General features: G+C 46.9%; 9 protein-coding genes across 10 annotated transcripts; 7 read left to right on the top strand and 2 right to left on the bottom strand.

The window, feature by feature from the left end:
* Positions 1–227: 227 nt before the first annotated feature.
* GL218_00731 (uncharacterized protein) lies at positions 228–749 on the top strand (the record flags this gene model as incomplete). The annotated part of the gene is made up of 4 exons (XM_033577167.1): positions 228–287; positions 354–369; positions 483–545; positions 619–749. The coding sequence occupies 4 exons, from the start codon at positions 228–230 to the stop codon at positions 747–749; spliced, it is 270 nt and encodes an 89-aa protein (XP_033442309.1).
* Positions 750–1,019: 270 nt separating this feature from the next.
* GL218_00730 (Peptidyl-prolyl cis-trans isomerase E) lies at positions 1,020–1,540 on the bottom strand (the record flags this gene model as incomplete). The annotated part of the gene is made up of 2 exons (XM_033577166.1): positions 1,020–1,160; positions 1,220–1,540. 2 exons carry the CDS (start codon positions 1,538–1,540, stop codon positions 1,020–1,022), a joined length of 462 nt encoding a protein of 153 aa, XP_033442048.1.
* A 701-nt stretch (positions 1,541–2,241) lies between these two features.
* GL218_00729 (Protein transport protein SEC31) lies at positions 2,242–6,113 on the top strand (the record flags this gene model as incomplete). The annotated part of the gene is made up of 3 exons (XM_033577165.1): positions 2,242–2,450; positions 2,513–6,014; positions 6,069–6,113. The coding sequence occupies 3 exons, from the start codon at positions 2,242–2,244 to the stop codon at positions 6,111–6,113; spliced, it is 3,756 nt and encodes a 1,251-aa protein (XP_033441573.1).
* Positions 6,114–6,981: 868 nt separating this feature from the next.
* Positions 6,982–7,989, top strand: GL218_00728 (uncharacterized protein; the record flags this gene model as incomplete). The annotated part of the gene is made up of 3 exons (XM_033577164.1): positions 6,982–7,036; positions 7,107–7,630; positions 7,687–7,989. The coding sequence occupies 3 exons, from the start codon at positions 6,982–6,984 to the stop codon at positions 7,987–7,989; spliced, it is 882 nt and encodes a 293-aa protein (XP_033441574.1).
* Positions 7,990–8,508: 519 nt separating this feature from the next.
* On the bottom strand, positions 8,509–9,369 carry GL218_00727 (Telomere maintenance protein SDE2; the record flags this gene model as incomplete). The annotated part of the gene is made up of 1 exon (XM_033577163.1): positions 8,509–9,369. One exon carries the CDS (start codon positions 9,367–9,369, stop codon positions 8,509–8,511), a length of 861 nt encoding a protein of 286 aa, XP_033441567.1.
* A 470-nt stretch (positions 9,370–9,839) lies between these two features.
* GL218_00726 (40S ribosomal protein S10-B) lies at positions 9,840–10,496 on the top strand (the record flags this gene model as incomplete). Its single annotated transcript, XM_033577162.1, has 3 exons — positions 9,840–9,878; positions 9,957–10,390; positions 10,454–10,496. The coding sequence occupies 3 exons, from the start codon at positions 9,840–9,842 to the stop codon at positions 10,494–10,496; spliced, it is 516 nt and encodes a 171-aa protein (XP_033441568.1).
* Positions 10,497–12,734: 2,238 nt separating this feature from the next.
* Positions 12,735–14,297, top strand: GL218_00725 (D-arabinitol dehydrogenase 1; the record flags this gene model as incomplete). Of its 2 annotated transcripts, none has more annotated exons than XM_033577161.1 (9): positions 12,735–12,769; positions 12,894–12,969; positions 13,037–13,136; positions 13,190–13,265; positions 13,322–13,409; positions 13,472–13,647; positions 13,704–13,870; positions 13,922–14,059; positions 14,113–14,297. In XM_033577161.1, the coding sequence occupies 9 exons, from the start codon at positions 12,735–12,737 to the stop codon at positions 14,295–14,297; spliced, it is 1,041 nt and encodes a 346-aa protein (XP_033441565.1). The 2 variants fall into 2 exon arrangements, with proteins under 2 accessions (XP_033441565.1, XP_033441564.1); XM_033577160.1 differs by having other exon boundaries at positions 12,894–12,975.
* A 466-nt stretch (positions 14,298–14,763) lies between these two features.
* Positions 14,764–15,520, top strand: GL218_00724 (C-factor; the record flags this gene model as incomplete). Its single annotated transcript, XM_033577159.1, has 2 exons — positions 14,764–14,835; positions 14,906–15,520. 2 exons carry the CDS (start codon positions 14,764–14,766, stop codon positions 15,518–15,520), a joined length of 687 nt encoding a protein of 228 aa, XP_033441566.1.
* An 8,573-nt stretch (positions 15,521–24,093) lies between these two features.
* Positions 24,094–24,549, top strand: GL218_00723 (uncharacterized protein; the record flags this gene model as incomplete). Its single annotated transcript, XM_033577158.1, has 1 exon — positions 24,094–24,549. One exon carries the CDS (start codon positions 24,094–24,096, stop codon positions 24,547–24,549), a length of 456 nt encoding a protein of 151 aa, XP_033441571.1.
* Between the last annotated feature and the right edge of the window lie 1,348 nt (positions 24,550–25,897).

Genomic DNA, 25,897 nt, shown 5'->3' with positions numbered 1-25,897 from the left:
GACCCCACTATGAATTATTTTCTTTATTTTTACTGGTTGTGGCTCCTACCAAGTTGCCGAAGCTACTCCTCCCCAAAACCTTCCATCAACTACGAAAGATCAATTCCACCCATTTGATCCATTGACATTTGACTTTGACACAACCTAGCTTCGGTTACGGCCTCAAGTGATTTACACTCATTTTCCCTTATAGTTACCTCAAAACAATCTCCTATCAACTCGCCGAAATGTATGCTACACGAGCTTTGAGAATGATGCCTACTAGGCGCATGATGTTTCCTATTCCCGTATGAATCTTTACCTTTTATTTTATTTTCGCATAACCTATGACGTTTACTGATGACCCATAACAGAAAGAGGAGCAGAGCGGTACGTTCTCGCCGGTCGCGAACCATTGACGTCCTAAACCCATCATACCATCTCGGAAGAACCTTACGTCGGAATATCATTAATTGAGATATGAATATTAACGCATATACTAGCACATACCGTCTCTCAGCGCCTCCGAAAGTTGCGACAAATTCCGGCAGAATTGATCCCTCTCGGTTAGTCTAACCTATACGACCCGGGATTCTATACGACGATAATACGGATTATGTGTGCTGATTATACAATTAGGAGTTGTCGTTGGCTTCGCTATCTTTGCCGCCAGCTATTCCAGCCTTCGCAAGTTCACCGTGGACAAGAACCTCAGACTCAGCCGCCAAAACCGTAAGGAGGACCCCGCGGAACATGCCGAGGAACACTAAGCGAAGTCTATATGGCACGGGCATGAGGTTGAACTACGGTCAATCAAAAGAGCTTACTGGGGAAGGGCGCATTCTGGTTTTTGGAGAAGCAAAGCACTGTATATGTTACACGTAGCCATGGGGGTGGAAATGTCAAATATGGGAGACTAAGCGTGATATAGACTTCAGTCGCAAGCTCCTATTCTAAAGACTTCCCTCTGTGCCCTGGAATCCTTTTTCTTAACGCCAACGCTATGCGAGAAAGTTCACGTAGATACTATTAGTCCCGGCTCATTCCGGTTTTGGTCCAGCAACGTCGAGTCCTTCCAGTCCTTGCATCGGGTCTTCTGGCCTGTCATCTTCGCTAGCTCTGGCTCCCGTAGCTGCAGACCGATCTTCCTCGCTGACAGCATTCTCAGCAAGCCACCCTTCCTATTTTTGCTTGTTAGTAAACCTGTTATAGTGCAATGTAGTTAAGAATATAAACGTACCTGTTCCCAAATTGCTGTCTTACTACCAAGTCCTTCTTCTGCGCTCTTTGGAGGTTTAGCTGCTGATACTCTTAAGACTCTGCCGAATAATTCTGATTGATCCATGTTGTCGATTGCTTCTTTGGCATCTTCGGCATCTTCATACTCTACGTAGGCAAACCCCCTATGCGGCTCGGTGGAGTTCGGCGCATCATTTTTGGGTAGAGTTACATCCGCGATTTCACCAAACGGTATGAAAGCATCGTGAAGATTTACAGTGGTGACAACAGATGCTAAGCCTCCGACGTATACGGTGGCCTTCCAACGGGCCGCGTCCGTCATATTGAGTGTCCGTTTGGGTTATATAGACAGACTTTTGGTGAGTCTGGCCTTGTATAATAAGTGAGTTTTGGTGTGAGGCTCAAAATTTATCAAATAAGAGGCAACTGATGCCTTAGAGAACCGAGAGTGTGGCTCACTGAAATTAAGAGGTACTTATGTACTTCGTACATTCAAGGTGTGACCGTGGATCTGACAGCCTGAAGGGAACAGTGGAATTGAAGCTTCAATTAATTATTTGCATGTATTACATAAGAGATAAAACATCCTTCGTCATTGAGCCCAGTATTTATAAATATCACGTGAAATTAAAATGTGGCTGATGCTTCTTTCTTACTACGTAGTCTCCACAACTTGAGCCAAGGAAGGGAACAGATTTGTGTCCAGGATCTTGATTCGGCTTGGCCTGTGAGCTCATGCGCCCACACCTCTAAGGAACCGTTGGACTGCATTATCTGGCAACATAATGAATTAGCAAGTCTCTACCGCTCTCTAGTATAGGGAAACATAGAGAAATTTAGTCAACCAATCTCTCTTTCTATAATTCGAACCCTTGCCAACATTCCTAGCTGGCCTAGAGAGCTCAATGCCAACTGGCATTTAAGCCAATCTCACTTAGAAATCCCCCTTTTCTTTTATTCTTCGACAATACCGACCTTTACCTTAAGCTAGACTACCCCTCTGAGTAGTCACTACAAGACAATATGGTCAGGTTGCGCGAGATCTCGCGTACTGCCGCCTTCGCCTGGTCGCCTGGCACTACGAAGCCATTAATAGTTACTGGAACCCGAGCTGGAGCTGTTGACGCCGACTTCTCCGATGAGACGCAGTTGGAGTTGTGGGATTTGAGCCTTGACAACCAAGAACAAGGACTTGAGCTTCAACCTATTGCAAGCATCGCTGCTGACTCAAGGTAAATAAACCCCTCGACAATACTAGTAAGCCTATGAGTGTTACTAACAGATAGATTGCTAGGTTCTACGATATTGCTTGGGGCCAACCTTCCGAAGACTACCCGCAGGGCATTATCGCCGGTGCTCTCGAAAACGGTTCGCTCGATCTCTGGGATGCCGCAAAACTCATCGCAGGCGAATCCGACGCGTTAATATCACGAACAACGAAGCATACAGGACCTATTAAGTCGTTACAATTCAACCCGTTGAGACCTCAGATTCTAGCCACTGCCGGCGCGAAGGGAGAGCTATTCATTTATGACGTCTACGACCCCGAAAATGCTTTCCGCTTGGGCACTGCTGCTGCTCGTTCAGACGATTTAGAATGTGTAGCATGGAACACAAAAGTAGCCCATATTCTTGCTACGGGAGGAACTGGTGGTTTCGTTACTGTTTGGGATTTAAAGACGAAGAAAGCCTCTTTAACACTTAACAATAACCGAAAGCCCGTTAGTGCCATTGCTTGGGATCCAAACAACTCTACCAAGTTATTGACCGCTACTCCCGATGATACTACTCCCGTCATCTTGCTCTGGGATCTGCGAAACTCCAATGCACCGGAGAGGACACTCCAAGGTCACGAGCAAGGTGTTCTTTCGGTGTCTTGGTGCGAGCATGATGGCGATATTTTGATTTCGTCCGGCAAGGATAACAGGACGTTAGTTTGGAACCCTCAAACAGGCGAGCGCTACGGAGAATTCCCTGAAGTTACCAACTGGACGTTCCTTACTCGATTCCATCCTCACAACCCTAGTATCTCAGCGACCGCGTCCTTTGATGGAAAAATTACTATTCAGACGCTCCAAAACACAAACCCCTCGGCTGTACAGAACACAACCCAAAATAGCCTAGATGGCGAAGACTTTTTCACTCAGGCCCAGAGGCAACCTCAAGGCGCAGCTTTCTCCTTAGGGAAGGCTCCAAGGTGGCTCGAGAGGCCGGTTGGAGTTTCGTTTGGATTTGGTGGAAAACTCGTTATCTTCAAGCAAAACCCTCATCAGCCTGGCCACAAGCGCTCTTCCAAGATTGAAATTTCTCAGTTTTCTGTGGATTCGGACATTGGCAGCGCGACTGAGAAATTTGAGGAGTCGCTCAAATCCGGTGATGTTACGGCCATATGCGAATCGCACATAGAGCAAGCCCAGACAGAAGAAGAGAAAGCTGACTGGCGTGTCTTGGAAACCCTGCTCACCGAAAATCCGCGAAAACAAATTGTCGAATATCTGGGATTTAGTGAGGAAGAAGCAAACGACGAATCAACTAATGGTGTAACCGAAGAAGCTTCTGAGACCAAGGAACCTGAGCCAGAGAAATCTAGCCTAGGAGTAAAGACCCACAAGAAACGCATTTCAACTTTCTTCTCCGATGGAGGCGAAGGCGAAAGTGAGGACTTCCTAGCCAGTCTGTCGGCCACAAAGGGCGCTAAAACGGATAACCCTTTCCATCTATTTGGCGAAGGTGATACAGGTGTTGAGAAGCAGATTACAAAGGCCTTAATGTTGGGTCAGTTTGAGAAAGCAAGTGAAATCTCCCTGAAGGATGGTCGCATTGCGGATGCCTTCATTATCGCCAACTGTGGTGGAAAGGAGCTCGTCGACAAGGTCCAATCCACTTATTTATCCCAAAAGACAGGCATCCCAAGCTACTTACGGCTTTTGGGTTCTGTTATTGTCAAGAATCTATGGGATGTTGTGTATAATGCCGATCTAGCAGACTGGAAGGAGACTATGGTGACGCTCTGCACGTATGCGGACCCAACCGAGTTCCCTGATCTGTGTGAAGCCTTGGGAGACCGTATCCTTGAATCTGGATCCAGGAAGGATGCCTCCTTCTGTTATCTAGTTGGCTCCAAGCTCGAGAAGGTCATCGACATCTGGGTTGCCGAGCTGGAGGAAGCCGAGAAGGCTGGATTAGCCGAGGCTACCGATTCCACTTTCTCCATCCACGCAAGGTCTCTCCAGCAGTTCATTGAGAAGGTTACGGTTTTCCGCCACGTAGCAAAATTCCAAGATACTGAGACGGGCCTAACTTCAGGCTGGAAGTTATCTTCGCTTTACGACAAATACATTGAATATGCGAACATTGTCGCTGCCCACGGCCAATTACAGATCGCACACAAGTACCTAAGCCTCCTACCATCGAAGTACGACGCTGCCGATATGGCGCGCGAGCGTGTGCAATTAGCAACGCAAAAGGTAGCTCACCAGCCTGCTGTCAGACAGCCAGTTCAGAGGCCCGCGGCGACCTCCCGTGTACCTTCTCGAGCACCATCCGTAGCTGCAGGATATCAACCACCTCAACCAGCTGTCGGCATTAATCCTGTGAACCCTTACGCGCCCCCGGCTGTCCAGACTTCCGCAGCGAATCCCTATGCGCCGCCGATTGCTAGTAACCCCTACGCTCCGCAAGGATACCAACCATCGCAGCCGCAACCCGTTCAATTATCTCAACATCAAGGCTATGGTCCTCCACCAACCTCTTTCGGAGCCCCCCCGAGAGCATCAACCCCATCCACCAAACCTCCTCCAAGGGCTTCGGATGCAGGAAACTGGAATGATGTACCCATAGTGACGAAAGCGCCTCCCCGAAGAAATACGCCGAGCGCTGCCGCTATCACATCACCATTTTCTAACCAAGTAAACCAGGGAATACCTCCACCACCGCAGAGTCCCTACGGTTCTCAGCACGGAACAGGGACACCGCCACCTCCCCCTCCTAAAGGTCCAGCGGCTGGGAGGATAATGTCTCCCCTTGGTGGCCCTCCCCAAGCTGGTCAATTGCCGCCTCCTCCTCGACCCGGATCAACTGCGGCACAAAACTATGCTCCACCTCCCCCTGCCCAGACACAAGGAGGTCCTGGTATGCCTCCACCCCCAATGGGCCACGTTGTCCCCAGAATGTCTTCGCCTTATAACCCGCCACCAGCGGGAGCCGCGCCTACAAGCCGATACGCCCCAGCACCGGCGCCTCAATCGTTCGGTACTCCTTCCCAGCAGGCTCCCCCGCCTCATGCCGGCCGAGCGCCGCCGCCAAACCCTTATGCGCCACCTCCCCAGGCAGCGCCCTCTCATAATCAATACGGTCAAACCCCGTATGGTGCTCCGCCGGTACAGCAAGGGCCACCTTCTACCGGCCCTCCATCGAGCATCGGTGGTCCCCCACCGGCAACAACTTCGCCTGCGCCCCCTCCACCGCGAGCCGCGGCACCATCAAAGCCCCGACACCCTGCGGGTGATCGCTCTCACATTCCTCCTAACGCCCAACAGCTGGTTGATATCCTGAATCGCGACATGCAACGAGTAGCTTCCAAGGCACCAGCCTCATTTGCTCCTCAGGTGAAAGATACGCAGAAACGGTTAGGTCTACTATTTGATCATCTCAACAATGAGGAACTCGTGAAGCCAGACACTATCGAGCAATTAACCCAGCTGGCTCATTCGTTGGAGTCTAAGGACTACCCGGAGGCTCAGCGCTTGCAGGTAGAAATCCAACGAGACAAGACGGAGGAATGCGGTAACTGGATGGTATGTCGAAACCCCCTTATCTACGTATAGATATTCTTGCTAATAAAATCATAGGTTGGAGTTAAACGGTTAGTCCAGATGAGCAAAGTTACGGCCTAGGACATGAACCGTGGCACCGACTACGTTACGGATTCACGGATAGATGAGAATCAGTTATCATGTTGACGAAGTAACAGACCTGTTGACGAGTATATGTAGAGTTGTTACATAGATGGGTTGGCCGCCGAAAGCTAAAAAGTAGGGATCGTTTTAATGTATTGTTGAATGCCTACTAGGCTATTTGTCCTTCAATCTTAAGTTCTATGTATTCGTGATGTGCTGTGTGGTTCTCGTAGTAATGTCGCTAAGAGACAATTGGTTGAATAGTGTATCTCACTTCTGGATTAATATTGCAGCATACTAATAGCCTCACGGTTCTGTAATACTAGAAGTTGGATAATACGTAGATACAAGGTACAGGGTCGTATTTTTATACGCGTATTAAAGATGTTGCTAGTAGTTCTATGGCTAAGCTCCGAAAATGATTCGGCGTGTGTGAAGCGGATATCTCCATCTAGAGATAGGCAGGAGTTATAGCGGAGCTAGGACGGAGTTTATGCATAGAAAGGGGTTAAGCATACCCGGCTTGCATAAATTGGGTCTCTAAAGGTGAGTGATTATGCTGTTAGGACTAGATGGTGTATCTAGACATATGATGTAAAGTTGTCTCTAATTGTAAGCTGGTGACTATGCTGGGCTTGTTGGTGAGATGATCTACCTGTCATACATGTATATATACCTACGTTACTGTAACCTAGATTGTTAAAGGGGGCCGGGGTCTGAAGAATATAAAGCTCTTGATAATATAAAGTATTGAGGCAAGTCGTTGAGAAAAGCGTGACCCCGTAGACCTACTCGCTATATTATATACATCTTCCAAGGAAAAAAAAAGGGTGTAAGTGCAAATCACTTATACAGCGTATTCAAGATGGAAACACCCGATGCTAGACCGTATAACTTACCGGACAATGCAGTTTGGTTCAGTAAGTTGAAATATCCAATTTATCTTAAGTAGAAGATCAGATTTGCTAATATATTGCATTGTATCACCAGTCACCGGCTGCTCCTCCGGCATAGGACAAGGCCTCGCCGAATACATCGCCACCAAGAAGCCGTCCCAGCGCGTAGTAGCCACAGCGCGCAACCCAGCTTCACTCTCCGACATCCCAGACGGCCCTAACGTCCTAAAACTAGCCCTAGACGTAACATCCGTCGCATCCATCGACGCCGCCTTCGACACCACGCTCGCACACTTCGGGCGCGTCGACATCGCCGTCAACAACGCCGGGTACAACCTCATGGGCGACGCGGAGTCCTCGCCCCCTGGCAACGCCGGCGCCCGCGCGCTCCTAGACACGAACTTCTGGGGCGCGGTCGACGTGTCCAAGCGCGCATTATCCGTATTCCGGGACTCGAACCCCAAGACCGGGCAACGGGGCGGCGTTATCATAAACATTTCTTCCTTGGGCGGGTATCTCGGCAGCCCGGGCAACGCCTTCTACCACGCGAGCAAATTCGCGCTGGAAGGGTTCGCGGAGAGCATCGCGAAGGAGGTGTTTCCGGAGTGGAACATCCACGTGTGCAACGTGGAGAGGGGGGCGTGCGGACCAAGTACACGACGTCGTCGCTGCAGCGGATGCCGCGACATCCGGCGTATGACCGGCCCGAGGGGCCGACGACGGGGATGTTGGCGTTTATGGATAGGCCTGAGCTGCATGCGGGGTTTGCGGGGCCGGAGGAGGTGGCGGAGAGGATTTATGCGGTGGTGGGGACGGGGGAGAGGGGGATTCCGATGAGGGTGCCGCTGGGGAGGGATAGTTGGGAGATGGTTATGGGGGAGACGGAGAGGGTGAGGGGGGAGTTGGAGGAGTGGAGGGAGTTTAGTTGTGGGATGGGGAATACGGATGTGGAGGGTATGGCGAAGCTTGTGAGGTAGAGGTGTAGTAGGTGTTCGCTATATCTGCCTAGATATAGATGATCAGCAAAGGCTTTGTGTTCAGAGGCTGGTAGAGTTGAGAGGGATCATTGTAATGAGTCTTGGGGTAGTGTATATTTGATTGTATTTTGATTAACTCTTCTCTATAGGCTAATTATTTCATAGGGATGGTTTGACGAGGCTAACATCCCAAGCATCGTCATAGGTTTCCGTGTAGTCACTAGGTATACTTTGTAGTACTTAAACATTCTCATCGTCGCAGTGTTGCTTCAGACCTTAGTACCTCCTATATGCAAGTGAGGTTACAAGCACATGAAATACGAGCCCAGATACATATAAACGATTAATGACAAAAGCACGCCGTTTAAGCCCAACTACATACACATACCTGGTTGACATTAATATGATTGCTGGTGTAAAGAATCAAGGTGAAATATAGGGGGCTAGGTAGTTGACCCGGGGATAGGTCTTAATTATCTCATCTTTTAGGGGTATCATTAGTAACATGCTCTTGCTTCCTTATTTCTTCTCCTCGTCCTCATCTGAAGAACTCATAAACTCGTCATCTTCGTCAAATCCGGCGAACGCTCTCGTGACGGGCTTCTTTGACGTGGTATTCTTTGACTTGGCATTCGTCGGCGGAGCTGGTGCCTTCGAGCCGCTTGACTCCTCAGAATCTTCTCCTTCGCTCGAGTCTTCGTCCATTTCCTCTGGAGAGGCAGAGCCGTGCGATGTGCCGAGCAGATTATCCTTGAAGTTTCCTGCTTTTATAGCAGCGAGAACTGCCTCGCGCGTTCGCTCGCTAGCTTCTTCCTTGTCCTCAACCCACTTGCCATCTAAGCGGCCCTTCGTGCTGTTCTTAATCTCGTGCTCCTTCTCATCCGCGGCATCGACAATCTGCTGCCAGCGCGCGCGTCGCTTTTCCTTCTCCTTCTGCTCCATCTCGGGTTTGATAGCTAGGTATTCAGCTAATGCCTTAGCCTCATTGACTGTTCTTATTCGGCGCCCATCTAGATTTCTGCTGGATGCGTTTTCGTCGCCGCGGTTCCTCTTCTTTTTCGAAGACATCCGGCCACCAGCTGCTCGGAGCTGAGAGCCGAATCCACCTTTGCCACCGCATAGCGGGATTGACAATCGTAGAGACAAGAATGCATCATCGGAGTCGCAGAGAGTAGAAACCAGATCTCTAGAATTGGAGAGGATTTGTTTGTTTGATACGGTAGTCAAAATAAGTCGCGAATCAATTTGCGGTAATCGATCCTCGATGCGATGGTGAAGGTCTGAAAGAGTTGTGGTTGGGGGTATGGGAAGAGATAGAGTAGGAGGTAGGCCTAAGCCTGAGAAGGTTGTTACAAAGACGTTGATATTCCCGGGAGCCATTTTGTATGGTTTGTATGGTGATATGAAAAGATTCGCTGGGTCCTTGGTTATCCGCCTTCTAGATTAAGGCGTCGCTCGTAAATATGTTGAAAGGTAAAAAGGCTACTGGACTTGGACTTAATGGAATGGTTGAAATGGATTGATGATTCTAGATGGCTAAAGGTGGATCTTATCGCATTTTTGCCAAGTCTCTTATCTAAATGGGTTATCCACCTCAGCCACAAGGTACTGAACAATCTAAGGTGGTATGTGCACGAAACAGGGCTGTCAGGTCATTACATAAGCGAAAGTTTCCCACACCCCACTCAAATTCATAGTGTCGCTTCCGTCTCCACCATAGGGTTTTTGCGCACAACCAAAAATTCCCTGGACCTTCAATCCATCGCAAAGTATCCATCAGCCTGTCGACTTCACATCAATCACGTCCACCCACCCAGTTCAACATCTTGACACCGTAACTAACCGCCAAGATGCTGATTCCGAAGGCTGACCGCAAGAAGATCCACGAGGTTAGACGAACAACTCAATAATTAATTTTCTACAAATTCCAGAATTGTCGAGCTAACATTTTTTTGTTCGTCATGTAGTACCTCTTCCGAGAGGGCGTGCTGGTCGCGAAGAAGGACTTCAACCTTCCTAAGCACCCCGATATCGACACCAAGAACCTATTCGTTGTCAAGGCTCTTCAGTCGCTCAACTCCCGCGGCTACGTCAAGACTCAATTCTCTTGGCAATACTACTACTACACCCTCACCCCCGAGGGTCTCGACTACCTCCGAGAATGGCTTCACCTCCCCGCCGAGATCGTCCCCGCTACACACATCAAGCAGCAGCGATCGCACGCTCCTCCCCGAGGAATGATGGGTGAGGGCGAGCGTGAGCGCCGACCATTCGGCCGTGGCCGTGGTGGTGACCGTGGTGACCGTGGCGATCGTGGCGACCGTGAGGGTGGCTACCGAAGACGGGATGCTGGTGAGGGCAAGGAGAGCGGTGGTGCTCCTGGCGAATTCAACCCTCAATTGTAAGTTTTTACTGGCAGGACCATCCTCTTTTTTACGATTTTATACTTACTCTAAATCAACAGCCGTGGTGGTTTCGGTCGTGGCCGTGGCGCTCCCCCTTCGTAAGAAGCTTCTACTACTACTCTTGGAAATCCCTTCGACATGGTAGCCGGGTATGGACATGTACTCTAGGGAATGGAGCACCTGCATAGTCTCACTTCTCTGCACGTGATAGAAAACTCGTGGGAGGAACCTCGGATGCACGGTTGGGAGTTATTAGGAGGCTAAATCCTCGGAAATCATCAATGAATTATGGACATGCTTTTGCTGTGAAGAGACCAAAATTCCCAATTAAAGATGCTTGGTTCGGTGAAAAGTTAATGGAGTGCGAGGAAATATAACCAAGCCGATACCTATGAGCCCTACGATTAGCATGCAAATGGCAACAACTTATTAAGGAAGTATGTGTTTTATTTAAATTCCGGATGGAAAAGGTGTGATAAGTTGTTCTCGGAGTATTTCTATTGCTAGGTAATTTCCAATCAATTTTGGACGTAGAGAAAAGGAGGTTTTGTATCAGGTACACTTGTAGCTTACCTCATGTGCAGATGCCTGTGAGTGGTATGACTTAGACGGTATCGAGAGGAAGGTACTATAGTTTATCCACTTCGGTTTGTAAATCGGAGACTTCCGCCCGGCTCCGGTGCTACTGATTAGATCCTCACGGCTGTTTCCTCAATTGTCTACGTTAGTTACGTTAGTAATAGAATTCTCGTAATTCTTATCCTGTTCAAATTCGGTGAGGCTCCGCGATATTTCCATCTTTAGACAATGAATTGGAAAATAATAGCGCGCCGAGCCCCAGAACATCTCCAGAATATCCCCATTTTCATCCCGATGACGGTACGAAACCTGAACACAATAGGCATAGCTTGCGTGTCATTAGCCTTTACAGATTGGTCAAGTTCTTCAAATGTGAAACCTTGGGCATAGATCTCTCAAATCGATTTCGATCGGACGGATCTATGAGTATTATCGATATTCGTTCGAGGATCGCCGGGACCCTCTTACATACAGTAAGAGTAAGGACAGAAGATCCATACACATTAAACCGTAGTTGGTTCTGTGCCGCTTCTACAGAATCTTAACTGGCACACGACCACTATGAGTTTTATTCCGAAGCTATGCCACCGAGCAAATTTCTAAAGCTCCGACAGATGTTGCAATGCTTTTTTGATGCCGAAACTGCGGTCAATGTTAACGCTGTGTTACCTGACACTTAACCTCGCAACTCGCAGCCTCAGGTCTCACTCGGTTGGCTAGTCGGCCTTAAACGTGAGATACTTGCGCAAATCCAGCAGCCAGTCTCTTAATAAGTACCAATTGATTATGAGGGGTAATTTTATTTTAAAGGACTCTACGTATACTATCTTACAAAAATACTTACACAAATCGCGGGGGTCAAGTGACATCCGGACGCCTCCAATCTCAAAAAGGTCTGACCGAACCATCCGGTGAAAAGTCAGAATTGAAACAAATATGGCATTAACCAGGACATTTGCAGGTGATGCTCATGCCATCTACCTACGAATTGGTATGTCGAATATGGAATATGAACATTCATGTCGACCCAGATCTATGGAATACCGACAGACCACGCTTCTTTTTTTTTCTCAGAGAGCGCGATGGTACCGTATAGACCAGACCACGCAAGATGACGTCTGGGTTCCATCGGGGACACTTCTCTAGCCAAACATTTTTTATCAGGTCATTTTACCAGCGCTGTCTTACCAAGCTAGTCAGCTTCTGCAAGGCAGATATTGCTCGAGTGGAGTCACTTACACGCGCAACACTAGCGAGACCAACTTCGACGTAGTGTTTACGAGTCTTGGTTCTATCGAACTATACCTCCAGTGGATCTATTTCCGGTTAGCTAACCCAATCAGCTAAAATTATCTGCGAGGTGAACGCATGCCGCTGTTATGGCGGGGTGTAGCAACATAGGTCTGAACTATTGCCCCTCCTTTCACATCCTTTGTTTCTTGGTGACATGGATAGCTTTGCAGGCAAACTCATCATTGGAACCAATCCTATTAGAAAGTGTGAGTAATGGGTTGGGGTTTACGCCTCTTCTCTCCCCGCGGGGCGTAATAAGAAGACAGCATTCCCAAACGTCTTCATTCTCTTTTTACTTCCTTCTTGACTAAATTACACCACGACCATCTACCTCACTTCCAATATACAGACAGCTTTCTCTGTTTGTCTTCCTTTATTGCTCTCTTCCATTGAAGTCACTGTATAGATCTCATACCTATAATACCCCCTCATCCTATAATAGACTTTTGAGTCTAGAAAACAAACAAAATGGCCTCCCTTCCAAAGACCATGAAGGCTCTCCGGCAAGTCTTGTCCTGCATATAAATTCATATTATGTCAATGAAGGGCCCGCCTCTCGATACCCATATAGAGCCCCCTCGTTCAATTATGTTTGCACATAGTTACTAACAACCATGTCCCTCGTAGATATGAGAAGCCAGAAGTATGGGATATCGTCCAGGTTCCTCTACCCACCTTACGATCTGGTGACGTCCTGATCAAGGTCAAGGCAAGTCAATTCCGTATGCCATCTATAACCTTGCAGTCATAATAACACGAAACTACTCTAGGCCTGCGGTGTTTGCGGTACTGATTTGCACATCCACGAGGGAGAATTCATTGCGAAGTTCCCTCTAATCCCTGGCCACGAAACCGTAGGCGAGGTTGTCGGTAAGATATAGAGGATAAAATGCGTCGTGATATCAACTAATAATCACAATTAGCAATTGCCGACGACGTTAAGGAATTCAAGGTCGGAGACCGTGTTGCTGCGGATAATTCGGAGCTCTGCGGTCACTGGTAAGAAAAATAATTATATATTCTAAACTCTTAACTTAGCTAATTTACCTCTAAAGCTTCTACTGCCGGAGAGGCCAAGAACTTCTTTGCGAAGACTTCAAGGCTCACGGTGTCCTAGGGTTAGACGGCGGTTTCGCCGAATACGTGCGTACTTCCTACCAATTGTGTAATCTTTGATTGACTAACTTATACGTTTTGAAATGTAGACCGCTTACCCCCAAGGTAAACTGTTCAAAATCCACAACCTCAGCGATGTCGATGCCACCTTAATCGAGCCCGCCTCCTGCGCCATGCACGGTCTAGAGAAGATCGCCCCGAAGGCTGGATCTCATGCCCTATTGATTGGAGCTGGTCCTACCGGTCTCATGATGGCTCAATTCCTGTACGAATGGCATATCTCGATTCCCATTATAAGCCGATGCTAATATTCTTTCATAGACGACAAAATGGTGTTTCGCAATTAACCATTGCTGCTCCTGAAGGTTCCAAGATGGAGTTAGCCAAGAGTCTCGACGCTGCCGATTTCTACATTCCCCTCTCCAGATCAAACGCCGCACCCCAATGGGAACAAATCAAGAAGGACAACCCACATGGCTTCGATATTGGTAGGCAAACTGTATACTAAAAGTACTCGACGACGCTAATTGGTGATATAGTTGTGGAAGCTAGCGGCAGCTCCAAGGTTCTCGAGGATGCCATCAACTACGTTCGCCGCGGAGGCAAGCTTGTCTGCTACGGCGTCTACCCCAGTTCCGCTCGCGTCTCTTGGGCCCCATCCAAGATCTTCGGTGATGGTAAGTCATACGATATTTTTTGGGATGATATCAAGCTAATCGGAGTTATCTAGAAATTACCATCATCGGCTCCTTCTCCGAGACCTATATGTTCCCATCCACTGTTGACTACTTAGACAGCGGCAAGGTTAAGACCAAGGGTATTGTCAATAAGACCTTCAAGCTCGAACAGTGGGGCGAAGCTCTTGAGAGCATCCGAAACAAGTCTGCCATCAAGGCTGCTATTGTTTTTGACTAATTTGGGAAGCTGGATAGGGTACAAGCGAAAGGAAAAAAATATATCTATTACATGATTAATGGTACTACTTAGCTAGACGGCCGAGTTAGTTAAACTGTAGTTAAAATAACCTTTTATTCTGAATGAACAAAATCTCCGATTCGTTACCCTTTTGTGATCTGCGCCTCCAGGGTTGTATAAGACGATGCTTCACCTTGCAGTTGACACGAGCCAATAAGGGACCATGCGTCTTCCTAAATAGGGATGAGGAACACGAACGGCGTGGTTCATTAGTATGCAAGAGGAATTACCATTTGTCAGCTTGGTGGTCCACGTCGTCAATATAAGAATAGTGAACCCCACGACCTTGATGGCTACCTACCTCTTAGGTAGCACGCCTTCGTGGGTGACCACTTATGCACAATACGGTATTAATAATCCTACCGCTCGTCTCCGCTCTTGTCCAGTCTTCCCGTAGGTAGTCAATATGCCGACTGCCGTTGTGACAGGGGCCAACTCTGGTATTGGCCATGCGTTCGCTGAGATCCTTATTCGAGAGGTATTGTTATTATCTTCACTTTTCATATTATACCAAGCCGCTATCTAATAATCATAATCACAACCTACAGGGCTACGACGTTACAGCCGCCGACCTCCATGTAAACGGAAAACTCGCGTCGCTTCAGTGCGACAAAGCACAACTAGATGTTACATCCCCGGACTCAATCGCCTCGTTCGCCTCGTCTTACGGTGACGGGCCAATTGATTTACTGCTGAATATCGCAGGCATCATGGCGCCCAAAGAAAAGGACGCCTTGTATACGGTGTCGCTCGCTACTCTAACCCAGACATTCAGCGTTAATACCTTTGGCCCACTACTCCTTACCCAGGCTCTCCTGCCAAACCTGCTCAAGTCGGACAGCCCAAAGGTAGGCGTCATGTCGAGCCGCGTCGGCAGCATCGCGGATAATAGCTCTGGCGGGTCGTACGCGTACCGCGCGAGTAAAACTGCTGCGAACAGCGTGTTTAAGAACCTCGCGGTGGATCTGAGGGATAAGGGGGTTGTGGTGGTTATTATGCATCCGGGTATCGTGAAGACGCCGATGACGGCGATGGGCGAGGGGATCGCGGAGGCGGTTTGGCCGGAGGAGGCGGCGGAGAAGCTGTGGGGTGTTGTTAGGGGGAAGGGGTTGGAGGATTCGGGGAGATTTTGGCATAGGGAGGGTTTTGAGTTGCCGTGGTAGGTTATTAGTTGGTTGGTTGAGGTTGGGATTAAGGGGTTGGAGATTAGTATTAGGAGTAGTTAATGCTATGGTTATTATTATGAGGAGCATCAGATTGTTCATGTTATAACTAAAGTATCTATCTAACTAACCTATGAATGGAATTTAATGTTAGTTATCAGAATTTATTTGTTTAGACCACCACCACCACCACCCCCATTGGAGCAGTCCCTTCCGGAACTGTCCCGCATGGACAGTTGGGACATCCGTCCTCCCTATTCTTCTAGAGGTTTTACCAATAGCGTTTAGATATAACACCCCTTCCAGAGACATTTTCAATTGGCAGAAACATTACTAGGACAGACTGCACACGTTCCTTGCAGTCGACTCCTAGTACCCAGAACAGCCCCCCAAGCCCTGTTGCCCATACCGATTCCGGAGTCCTCTTGTGAAAGCCACCAGCTTTCCTTGCTCTGCTGGCTGAAAAGCGAGACCACTTGGCGAAGAAGGTTAGGGAGACGGCTTTGAAGGTTGCCTTTGCCGGTTCCTCCCCCTAGCGGGGCCCACGGCAGGGACGCTGCGGCTTCGAAGTCGCTTGAATCCCCAGCATCAATATTGTGTAGCTTGGGTTGTCAACCTTAAATATGATTGTGTTACAGCCAGTTAGTTACAAGGACATGATGCAATACCACTGTCTCTCTCTCTCGCTTAGTTCGAGAGTGCGCCTGTGCGGCTTGCCCCTCCTTAGAATACCGCTTCGAAGTACTGCCAATTATCCGTTGACATCCGGGCTTGGTCATGTTGTTGTCATCATTGCTCTCAACCCCAGTATCACAAGCGCTAGGCTTGTCGTAAAGATTATTACTGTAATCGCCGTGTGGTTGCAAGAACATGTTATGGGGCCTTTTCAAGGTCTTGTATCGGCCAAAGCTTCGGCATGAGCTTTTTCTCCCACCCCCTGAGATAGCTTCTAGGTACCCGACAGGTTTAGAGTGAAGTCGGATTGCGCCCATGTAGGAAGCTGGTTTTATGAATCATGGCCTGGAGGAGGATCTGTCTACCAGTCCCATTCTAACCCTGATGTTCCCGACGAACCCGAGGTTCCTGAAGGACAGCTGGGTGCCAGACAGGAGTTTCTTCGGTGTAGTGACGAACTCCGGGGGCATTATTTTCCCGCAAGGCCTCCTTATCCCGCCTTAAGAAGGCTGTTATTGGTGATAGGGTAGTGGTAATTACAGTAGTGTTAAGAGCGGCGACCCAGAGCCATATTTCGGTAGCGCTTATTTAGGGTTGAATTATTATAGATAAGAGAGACTCGGAGACATCCTTGGAAGGCATTTTTTCTGAGTGTTGGAACGAGCCAAGTAGTTTAAACATAAAACTACCTATATAACCGGGTGAAACAATTAGCCTTTATCCTTTACTGAGTATTGAGAGGAAGGTAAGAAATATGAAACACTTACGAGATGCGTGTATATCACGAGTTCCCCATAGCTTCTATGACGACACGCTCGAGGTGATGTAGCCCTCCGACTTAAGGTAGTTCGTGCCATAGGAGAAAGCGGCCATGAGTAGATAATAGATTAATTATAGTCATGTTCCTGCAGCAGGTTTAATGTCCTCCGGAAGGGAACCACCCACGACATACTTTGGATAGGTTTGGGGCAAAGAGGCCTTGGTCACATATTCCTTAATGATCCGCCATGTTTCAAGAGATGTAAGTGACTGGAATCTTCTTATCTGACATGAGATTCTTGAGTGAAGTTGAACTCATAGGTGGATGATGTTCGTAGGTTAGGAGAAGAAGGATAGGCAGATAATAGAATAATTAAATACGTGAGAGCTTGTTGAAGAAGTTTTCATGCTTAGGTTACAACCATTTTCGAGGCATGATGGATAAGAGCACACTAGGTAGGAAAAAATATTAGTCCCTATCCTTATTACTGTCGAGGAAAAGCAGGAGGATAAAATACTTACAAGATGCGTTATATCCGTCCATGTCTTTGTTGGTGTTTCTTAGAATAACCCTTCCCGTAAGACGATTCGTGTTGAAGATATTAGGTGCCAGGGTTAGTGGTAGGCGATATATAGGTAGACATTACCCTGGTCTTCGATTGCTTGCTCAATGCCATTGGGAAGAGAGATATTCACCTTCATAGGTCGTGAAGAATGTAAGTGTATGATATAGGCGCCTAAGTACTGAGGATCAACGTCCCGCACCTGGCAGGGACAGCAGTGGTGACAGGAACAGCCGGAGCCATAGGCACAGCAGAAACTGCAAGTACCATAGGAGCCATAGGTGCTACCAGAGCTATATGTGCTAAAGAAAAATGTCAACCCCAATTCTTATCTTTATTAAGGGAGGGGTAAGAAGATAAAACACTTACAAGATGCAATGGTACTCCATGAGTCTTCTGATACCTCCCAGAATATAATCCTCCACCATGAAGACGATTCATGTCTTCGCTAAACAGCTAGGGCCAGGAGTAGAGAGTAGACGATTTATAAGACATTCTTGGACTTGGCTTATATCCTCTGGTAGAGAGCCACCCACCTATATTGTGGGCGTGACCCTCATTCCCGTGAGTTAATGTAGCGGAAACTTGGTTGGTGAGTGAATAGAGTATAGCCAAAAAGTGAACAGCTAAGTACCTAAAGGAAGAATGTCAGCCCCGGCTCTTATCACTATGTAGAGACGGGTAAGAAGATGAATTACTTACTATGTATTAATATGTCCCTGTTCCTCAATTCTTCAGAGCTGTGTCATGGTGAGGCCCCAGCCATCGTTGAAGTCCATGTGCTCATCAAACATCCTGTTTAATATTGCCATTGGACTGGAACGCCTTACAGCGCGTTGTGAAAGTGTCGCGAGCAACACGACGAGAAGCATATCCTGCCTCGGTGCTCATCGCTATCCAACCCACGGTTTTTACTAGGTCTTTACTCGCGTTTTTCAAAATAGCCACCATCATGGCTACTTGTTTTTTGGTAACGGATTAGTTAGGGTTAGGGTTAGTTAGGGTCAGCGTGTTGTAAATGCATCGCGAGCAGAAGAACGCGAAGCATATCCCGCCTCGATGCTCACCGCGGTCCAATCTACGGTCTTGAGCAAGTCTCTACTTGCATTGTTGAAAATAGCCACCATTGTGGCTACTTGCTTCTTCGTAACGGATTAGTTAGGGTCAGCGCGTTGTGAAAGTGTCGCGAGCGACACGACGAGAAGCATATCCTGCCTCGGTGCTCACCGCTGTCCAATCCACGGTTTTTACCAAGTCTTTACTTGCGTTTTTAAAACAGCCACCATCATGATGGCCTGTTTTTGGTAACGGACGTTCCGTTATTCAAGTCAATCTTTTCGTTTGACATCTTGCTTAATATTAGCGATGGGCTCCAAAAAGAATAATGTGTCTGCGTTCAGCCTCGACAGAGATATCTTCAAGAAGAATCAAGAGCCAGGTTATGATATAAGAAAATAGGTGGAACAGGAAAGGAGGGGGTATTAGCAGGAGCTATCACTTACCTTAACTACCTGATAAACTGCTGTGGCAGTACTTGGAGATTATTCAAAAAGTGTAGTTGATGTGAAGATTATGGTTGATGAGATTAATGTTTCTTATAATTTGAAAGGTCCCATAACTGCAAGCTGACCGGGGTAGACGAGTTGTAGGTCCAGAAATTTGTCACGGCTATGCTAGAAACGTTTATTTAAATTAGTTTCCTGCCTCTCATATACAATATGTGGTTATAATGTACTTACCCTAGCGGAGGTGCGAGGACAGCGTCGGGGTCGGAGTCGGAATCGGGGCCGGAGCAGCGGGCATCGGTTGGGACCGGATCGGCAAGTGCGGCAGGTGCGGTAGGTGCAGCCGGAGCCATATAGGCCATAGGGTATGATGAATTATGAGCGTTGGTAGTTTAGAAGAAGGTTAAAGGGTAGGGAGTAAGGTGTAAGGACTTAGAAGGGATGGGATGTGTTTTTGTAGGGCGAGTGAACCTGATAGCTGCTGCCACCAAGGCTAGGACCCGCGCCCCCGCCTCGATAGTAATTTGCTCGTGGAAGGTAGGTTAGAAGTTTAGGGTTTGTTACTGTTTCGCGAGGTTCCGCAAGGCTTTGCGAGGTTTAGGTTACTTATGGTCCTCTTGTGACTGGACAAATAGTTAGCACTGTATTTGCGCTGTGCACATGGGTCCAGATTGGGCTACTTACCAGGATGAGGATGTTGACATCAAGGAGTAGATATCCTGTTCTCCTGTATTGATGGAGAAGGCCCATTGCCAGCACGAGTTATCATCACTAATGATAGTTAGTAACTTATAGTTATATCATATGAAATGAGATGACAGAACATACCTTCTCAATTGTGATTCATGAGCTTCAGGTACAGAGAACACTTTAAGTTACCTTATGGTATTCCCCTTTCCCTGTCGCCGATTATGGACTATTGTTCAATTAGTATTCCAGCGTCGCCGACAAGTTGTGAAGATAGAAGTATCATAGTAGTAAACTTACTTTGTCAAGACTGTGCCTAATTATTAGAATAAGTCTTTTATTTTAGTTGGTTTATTGCGACATCATATTGCCAGCTTGTTGAGGAATGGCTTGTTAATTAATTAAGATTGTTAATTAGTTAAGATAGATTGTTAATGTTGATGTTGATGTTGATTGAATTTTTTTTGTGAAGAGAAGAGAGGAAGAAATTATTGACTGTGCGCAGATGTGCGCAGACTTTTACCTTCGCCTGAGGGCGGTGACGAGGGTGGTGATGGTGGCATTTAGGATTCTGCCGGATTTAACGGTTGCCGTAACCACGGCGCTACCTAAGAAACTTAGCAACTGTATAAGAAAGTTAGCAACTGTACACGAAACGTAGCAACTGTATACGAAACTTAGCAACTGCAAGCCCGCTGGCATCTCAACTGAAGTGACTAAGATACATAGCTTTAGTACGTAGAGTGCGCCTTCCGTAAAGATTCTCTACAGTTGATACAGGAGTCACAATGCTGTCTACAGCTGGCCTTCTAGCAGTCCGCCAAACAAGATCATGACTCAGTACCTCAGTTCGAAACTTCCTTATATTTGCGTACGGTGTACAAGGTAGACAAGGCAGGTAGCATGCTGCAATAGATGACAACCTTAGGTACTTTTAGTTTCGGTCTCATGATAAAAGGTAGTTAAGTAACTAAAAGGTATATGTACACTCCGATTTGGTTGGCACGTCAAAACCGCAAAAGTGTCCAATATATTTCTTTATTAAACTTCACGAGAAATCCCCCTGGTTAGATTCCAGTGGTAAAAGCGCTGTCTCTTGTTGGTACTTCAAGAGATAATTAAGTCTGTTTACTTATACTTGGTAGTTAAGCCTAAAGTTGTTAACTTGTTAAGTTGGACAGAGTAAGGAGTAGCTTAAGGGGCATACAGCCATGTTTAAGGGCCTATCTATGTGAGTGTAGCTGGCAAAAGTTCATGCTATCACTTTCAATTATGTAGATTTATGTAAGTCTTTTGTGACGCCTTTCAATTTAGGCAATACCAGTTTTCATTACCGGCATCTTTACAAACGTATAGACAAACCATACTTCTAACAAGGTAGCGGATATCTCGGAGAGTGAATATCAAAGTAGATCATATTAGCATAAATCTTTGAATATAGGAACATAATATTGGGGGTAAATAATGTAGAAGTAACAAGGGAAATTCTACAGAGCACGAGATGATATCTACTTTTGTTTAAGAAGAAAATTAAAAGAACAAGAACAACTTTTTATAGAAAAGCCTTGAGGTTTGTGAGAGGTGTTCACAAGCACTGCGGATGGGGTTTAATTGTGTTTGTCTTTTTTTCTAGGTGATGAAGTATCAAGGAGGGCTTTTTTGTTGGATGGGATAGAACCCAAGCCAAAAGGATTAATATTTTGAAGTTCTGAGATCAGGTCAGAATTCGGGTTCAGGTAGGCCACTGTTGTAAATACTATATACGCCGAGATTAGAAGCACTATGATTGTAGTATTGTCCAATACATAACTCAGAGTTCTTGGTTCCTCCATTTGTATCAAGTAATGCTACTACGGGAAACATGTCTTCCCTCGAAGGTTCTTAAATATATTAACTACCTCTATCAGTTCCTGGAATTCATAAGCTTCACAACACAGAGGCTTAAAATATATTTAATATTGAGTATTTAACTGGAGTTGCTGTGAATAAAAGTGCGAACTATCTACGATATAACCCTCTTTAAGACATTAGAAATCTTATTGGCTTATAGGATTAAGGACCATTCTTAGAGTATATTCTAATCATTGGTTGTCGATTTCTGTAACTGAGCTTTATTTCGAGAGATCTATTTCGTATTTACCTACATAATGGAGCAAAGTTGAGTCCAAACTTGAACTAATCATTCTCCTAATATGCCTCTATAATATGTTATCATTGATGGTAACACAAGATAACGTCCAGGGTTAGTGAACTGGTGGTCCTATTCACAACTACCTACGTAATGTTTCAAAATATACTGAATCGATACTGTCTTCTGCAAAATCTGATGGGGTTAGCTAAATAAAGTTGTAATTACAACATGTAATTACGATATGCTTGCATCTCCATTTTACAGTTAGCATGTGCTGTAGAAAAAGGCTATTAAGTTATGGCGGCAAGTTAAAACGATTAACTTCCTGGATTAGGTTGCGTCGGCGGGAAATCAACTTGTCAGAACTGTCAAATTGCCCATGCTTTACCCCTGCTCAAACTTGGATGAGGATACGAATTACAGGTACATAATAAATGTACATATGTAATGTACCTACACTTGCGTGGCTGCGTGGCACCTACCGTCAGAAAGGTACCTCATTATGTATGTCGTGCAACGCAAGATGGTGGATCTTGTATGGGATGCTTGCGGAGACTGGGGCAGGTTTGGGCAGATTTGGGGGGGCAAGCGGCACGCTAACAGGCTAGAACCATTAGGTACCTGTCAGGCCTAATTCCAAGGGGGTTTTCGGGAAGCGGCAAGTGCTATGGTTGGTTCATTCTGTTTCATAAGCTCCTCCAATTTCCAAACTGGCACGAAATCTTTGGGCTTTGAGCCAAATTCAGTTTGTTAACGAATTCCTAATCTTTCCCACACGAGACGAGACGAGACCATACGATCTACCCTAGGACCTATGATACACTGCTACTATTTGCAGTGATCCCCAGGATCTATGTCTCCTCTAAATCTTTCATACGAGATATTGTCACCGACGGATCTTGTTATTATACAGAATAAGTATTGCGTCAGTGTTTGTTCCTGTCGAGATCTACCCGGGTAGAGATTGCTATCGCTGTCAAATCGTCAAACGATCTAGTACCTGTCTATGAGCTTCTCACTTGCCACGACTCTTTTTCTCTCTCTCTTGAGCTAGACTCTACTTACCTTGTCTAGATATATCTTGGTAGAAGCTAGGTAGATGCAGAGATAACCCCCCGTTCTTGCTGCTGGGTTCACCCAATTTCTGCAATTGCAAGCTATATACCTAAGCAACCTTAGCAAGCAATATGTCTCGTTCTAATCGGCCTTTTGGTCATTATGACTTTCCGCCTCGTGATCCGTCCGCGAACGAACAATTTCGCCGCCCTAGAGGTAATTCGAGGCGTCCCGAATTTGAACCGTTGAGAAATATTCAAGTACAAGTCGATTCGAGTTCCGACGACGACGATATACCTGTCACGAAGCCGAATCGTCCTGCCCAGCACTCGCGCTCAATGAGTCACCCATTTCCTTCGCTTTTCTCTAGCAAGAAGAGGAAGAATGCCCGACCCGAAGACGAGAATGGAAGCGGAGACTTCACCGCTGACATTGGTCCTAAACCCATACCGCAGCAGAATATGGCCCCTAGAATGATACCGCGTGGGCCAGCAGATTTCGCGACTGGGAATTGTATGACGTGTGCTAGCTTGGTCCGATGGCCTAAAGAGCTTCATATCTTCAGGTGCACCATTTGCTTAACCATAAATGACCTCAAACCATACGATTCCACTGTTGGTCACATGGGTACACAGCTCGGAGTTAGCGGTGCTTCACCTCCAAACGAGACTGAGTTCGGCCCCTCACGACGACCTTCGCAATGTCGTATGTTCTGCTGTTATATCCCAGGATCATGACCTTTACTTACTCTTATAGCAAATTCTATATCGCTCGATCGCACCAAGCATATTATCAAGCAATGTTTACGTTCATCGTTTAGAAGCTTGTATATCGGCACAATCACGTCCGCCCAACGAGCATTCTGCAAAAATCCAACCCCCAAGTAAGCAAGGTAGTCCGCCCACTTCAAGTACAAGCCCGCCTAGTCATGTCTATAATGCCGTGTTCGATGACTTCGCCGATCTCAATCTTGAACCAAATCCATTGAACCGTAATGTATCCATGGCAAGGTCGTACTCGACGTCGTATCCTGATGTCAGGAGCTCGACTTTCCCAGTGACTGATCCCGTCGGTGAATGTCCAGACGCCACAGTTTCGGACTTAGAGCCCAAGATAGTTTTTAAGAAGCTGGAGGAATACTTAGTATCATGTTTTAGTTCATATCTATGTATCAACAATTCATTCGCCACTCGGCATATGAGCGCCAGCTCTAAGCTTCCCCCCGAAGCTGTTAAGCAACAGGTCCCTGAAAGTAGGAAGGAGCCAGTTCGCGACGACACACCAATTTCAGAACTCGACCCTAAACTATTACTTTTGGGCGACTTCGCCGAGAATGGCACATGGTGGACCGGGGGTCAAGAGGAGGTTCTACCCTCAAAGACCCCATCCCGGCGGAAAGACGATGCACCTTCCATTGTGTCTTCCAGATCCCCCCGAATCGACTGGGGTGTAGCCAGTGAATGGTATCATATGGTAGTCAATGCAGCCCAGCTCTGGCCAGAAGCTACGCGGAAGTACTTGTACCTGTCCGTCTCGGTGCTGACAGATGCAAAGCTATTTCAATTCGAATCACTCGCTATCTCGGCTCAAGAGCATATACAACAGGTTCTATTAAGTGTACAGAAACACTCCTCAAACGACCATGTCGGTTAATGAAAGAGCCTCGAGATATTCGTTTCTTGCTCTTGATGTTGGCAAATCCTCTTCTTATTTCAGGATTCAAAATATCAAACGCGGCCAATATCAAATCTAAGCAAGGGAAAGAGTGGCTGCAGGGCAGAGTGCATAGAGTCTCAGACTAAGACCTCCGGAAGGCACTCTGGAATTATCAAGCGAATTCTTGGTTTACTAGCAAACTCCTCGAACCATGCCATCATCATCTGGTTACCTGGTTTCTCTAGGTCTCCCGACATCTCCTTCTTCAAACGAAGGATTTATTAGTGGGTTCATTGCCTACAGGTTGAGCCGGCAAAGCCAGAAAGGTTGAGCCACGAATTGACGTGACGGGTGGTTTAATCCCACAGATGTCTAATTCTCGCTCCAGTAACACAGCAGCATCACTTCACGCCGCCCTAGAATCCTCCAAGTCAAAAAAGCAGAAGCTGCCTATCGAACCGCAACGGGCGGCATATACGGACGACTGGCAGATTACCGCCGCAAGAGTCATGGCTCTTGTATATTCAGCTAACACTTTGACACACGTCCGGCTACTGATAAATCCAATGGGCGTAGTCATGGCCATTTAATACCGAAAGCGATTTTTACAACTCGTTAGTACGGCTTAGACTTCAAAGCCGACTTGAGCTATGGAATCAAGAAGAGGCCGTTTCACTTTCTGCCAATATCCATCTTTCTCAGCATCTGGGCAAAGATACAGATATTGGAGTTTGATGCCAAACGGCAAATGGCTGGAAAAGCGAGAGAAGCCTTCTTCGATAGTATTCTGACGCACAGGAACTACGAGCAATACCTTAACATAATAATCCGCCGAGAATGCCTCGTGGAAGACAGCCTGAAGCAAGTAAGCGAAGTCGTTGGTAGCGGTAGTGAGGAAATCAAAAAGGTCTACGTATCGAATTCAGAGGGGGAGGGTATTGATGGCGGGGACTTCGGAAGGAGTGGTTTTACTTCTCGTGAGAGAGGTATCATCCAGACCATGGTTAGTGTCTCACTCATTTCATCTCAAGAATTATGTCTAATGTTATGATCATAGGACTCTTTGTTTACGACGAAGACTCTAATTTCTGCTACTTCAACCCAAAATACTTCGAGACGTCAGATCAATACTTTCTTGTCGGAGTGTACTTGGCCTGGCCATATATAACTCAACCATATTGGATGTCGCATTCCCACCCTTTGCTTTTAGAAAGCTGCTCGCTTCTGCTCCTCCCCAACCCTCGGGGCACCAGCGCACTTACGTCCGACAATGAACTACACCTTGGACGATTAGCTGAGTTTTCGCCCAGTCCTCGCAAGGGGCCTAAGGCAGTTCTAAGCTACG

Source organism: Daldinia childiae (genome assembly GCF_008694065.1).
Source record: "Daldinia childiae strain JS-1345 chromosome Unknown Scaffold1, whole genome shotgun sequence".
Taxonomy (NCBI): domain Eukaryota; kingdom Fungi; phylum Ascomycota; class Sordariomycetes; order Xylariales; family Hypoxylaceae; genus Daldinia; species Daldinia childiae.
Note: the sequence above shows the minus strand (reverse complement) of the source record. Positions and strands in the feature narration are given on the sequence as shown.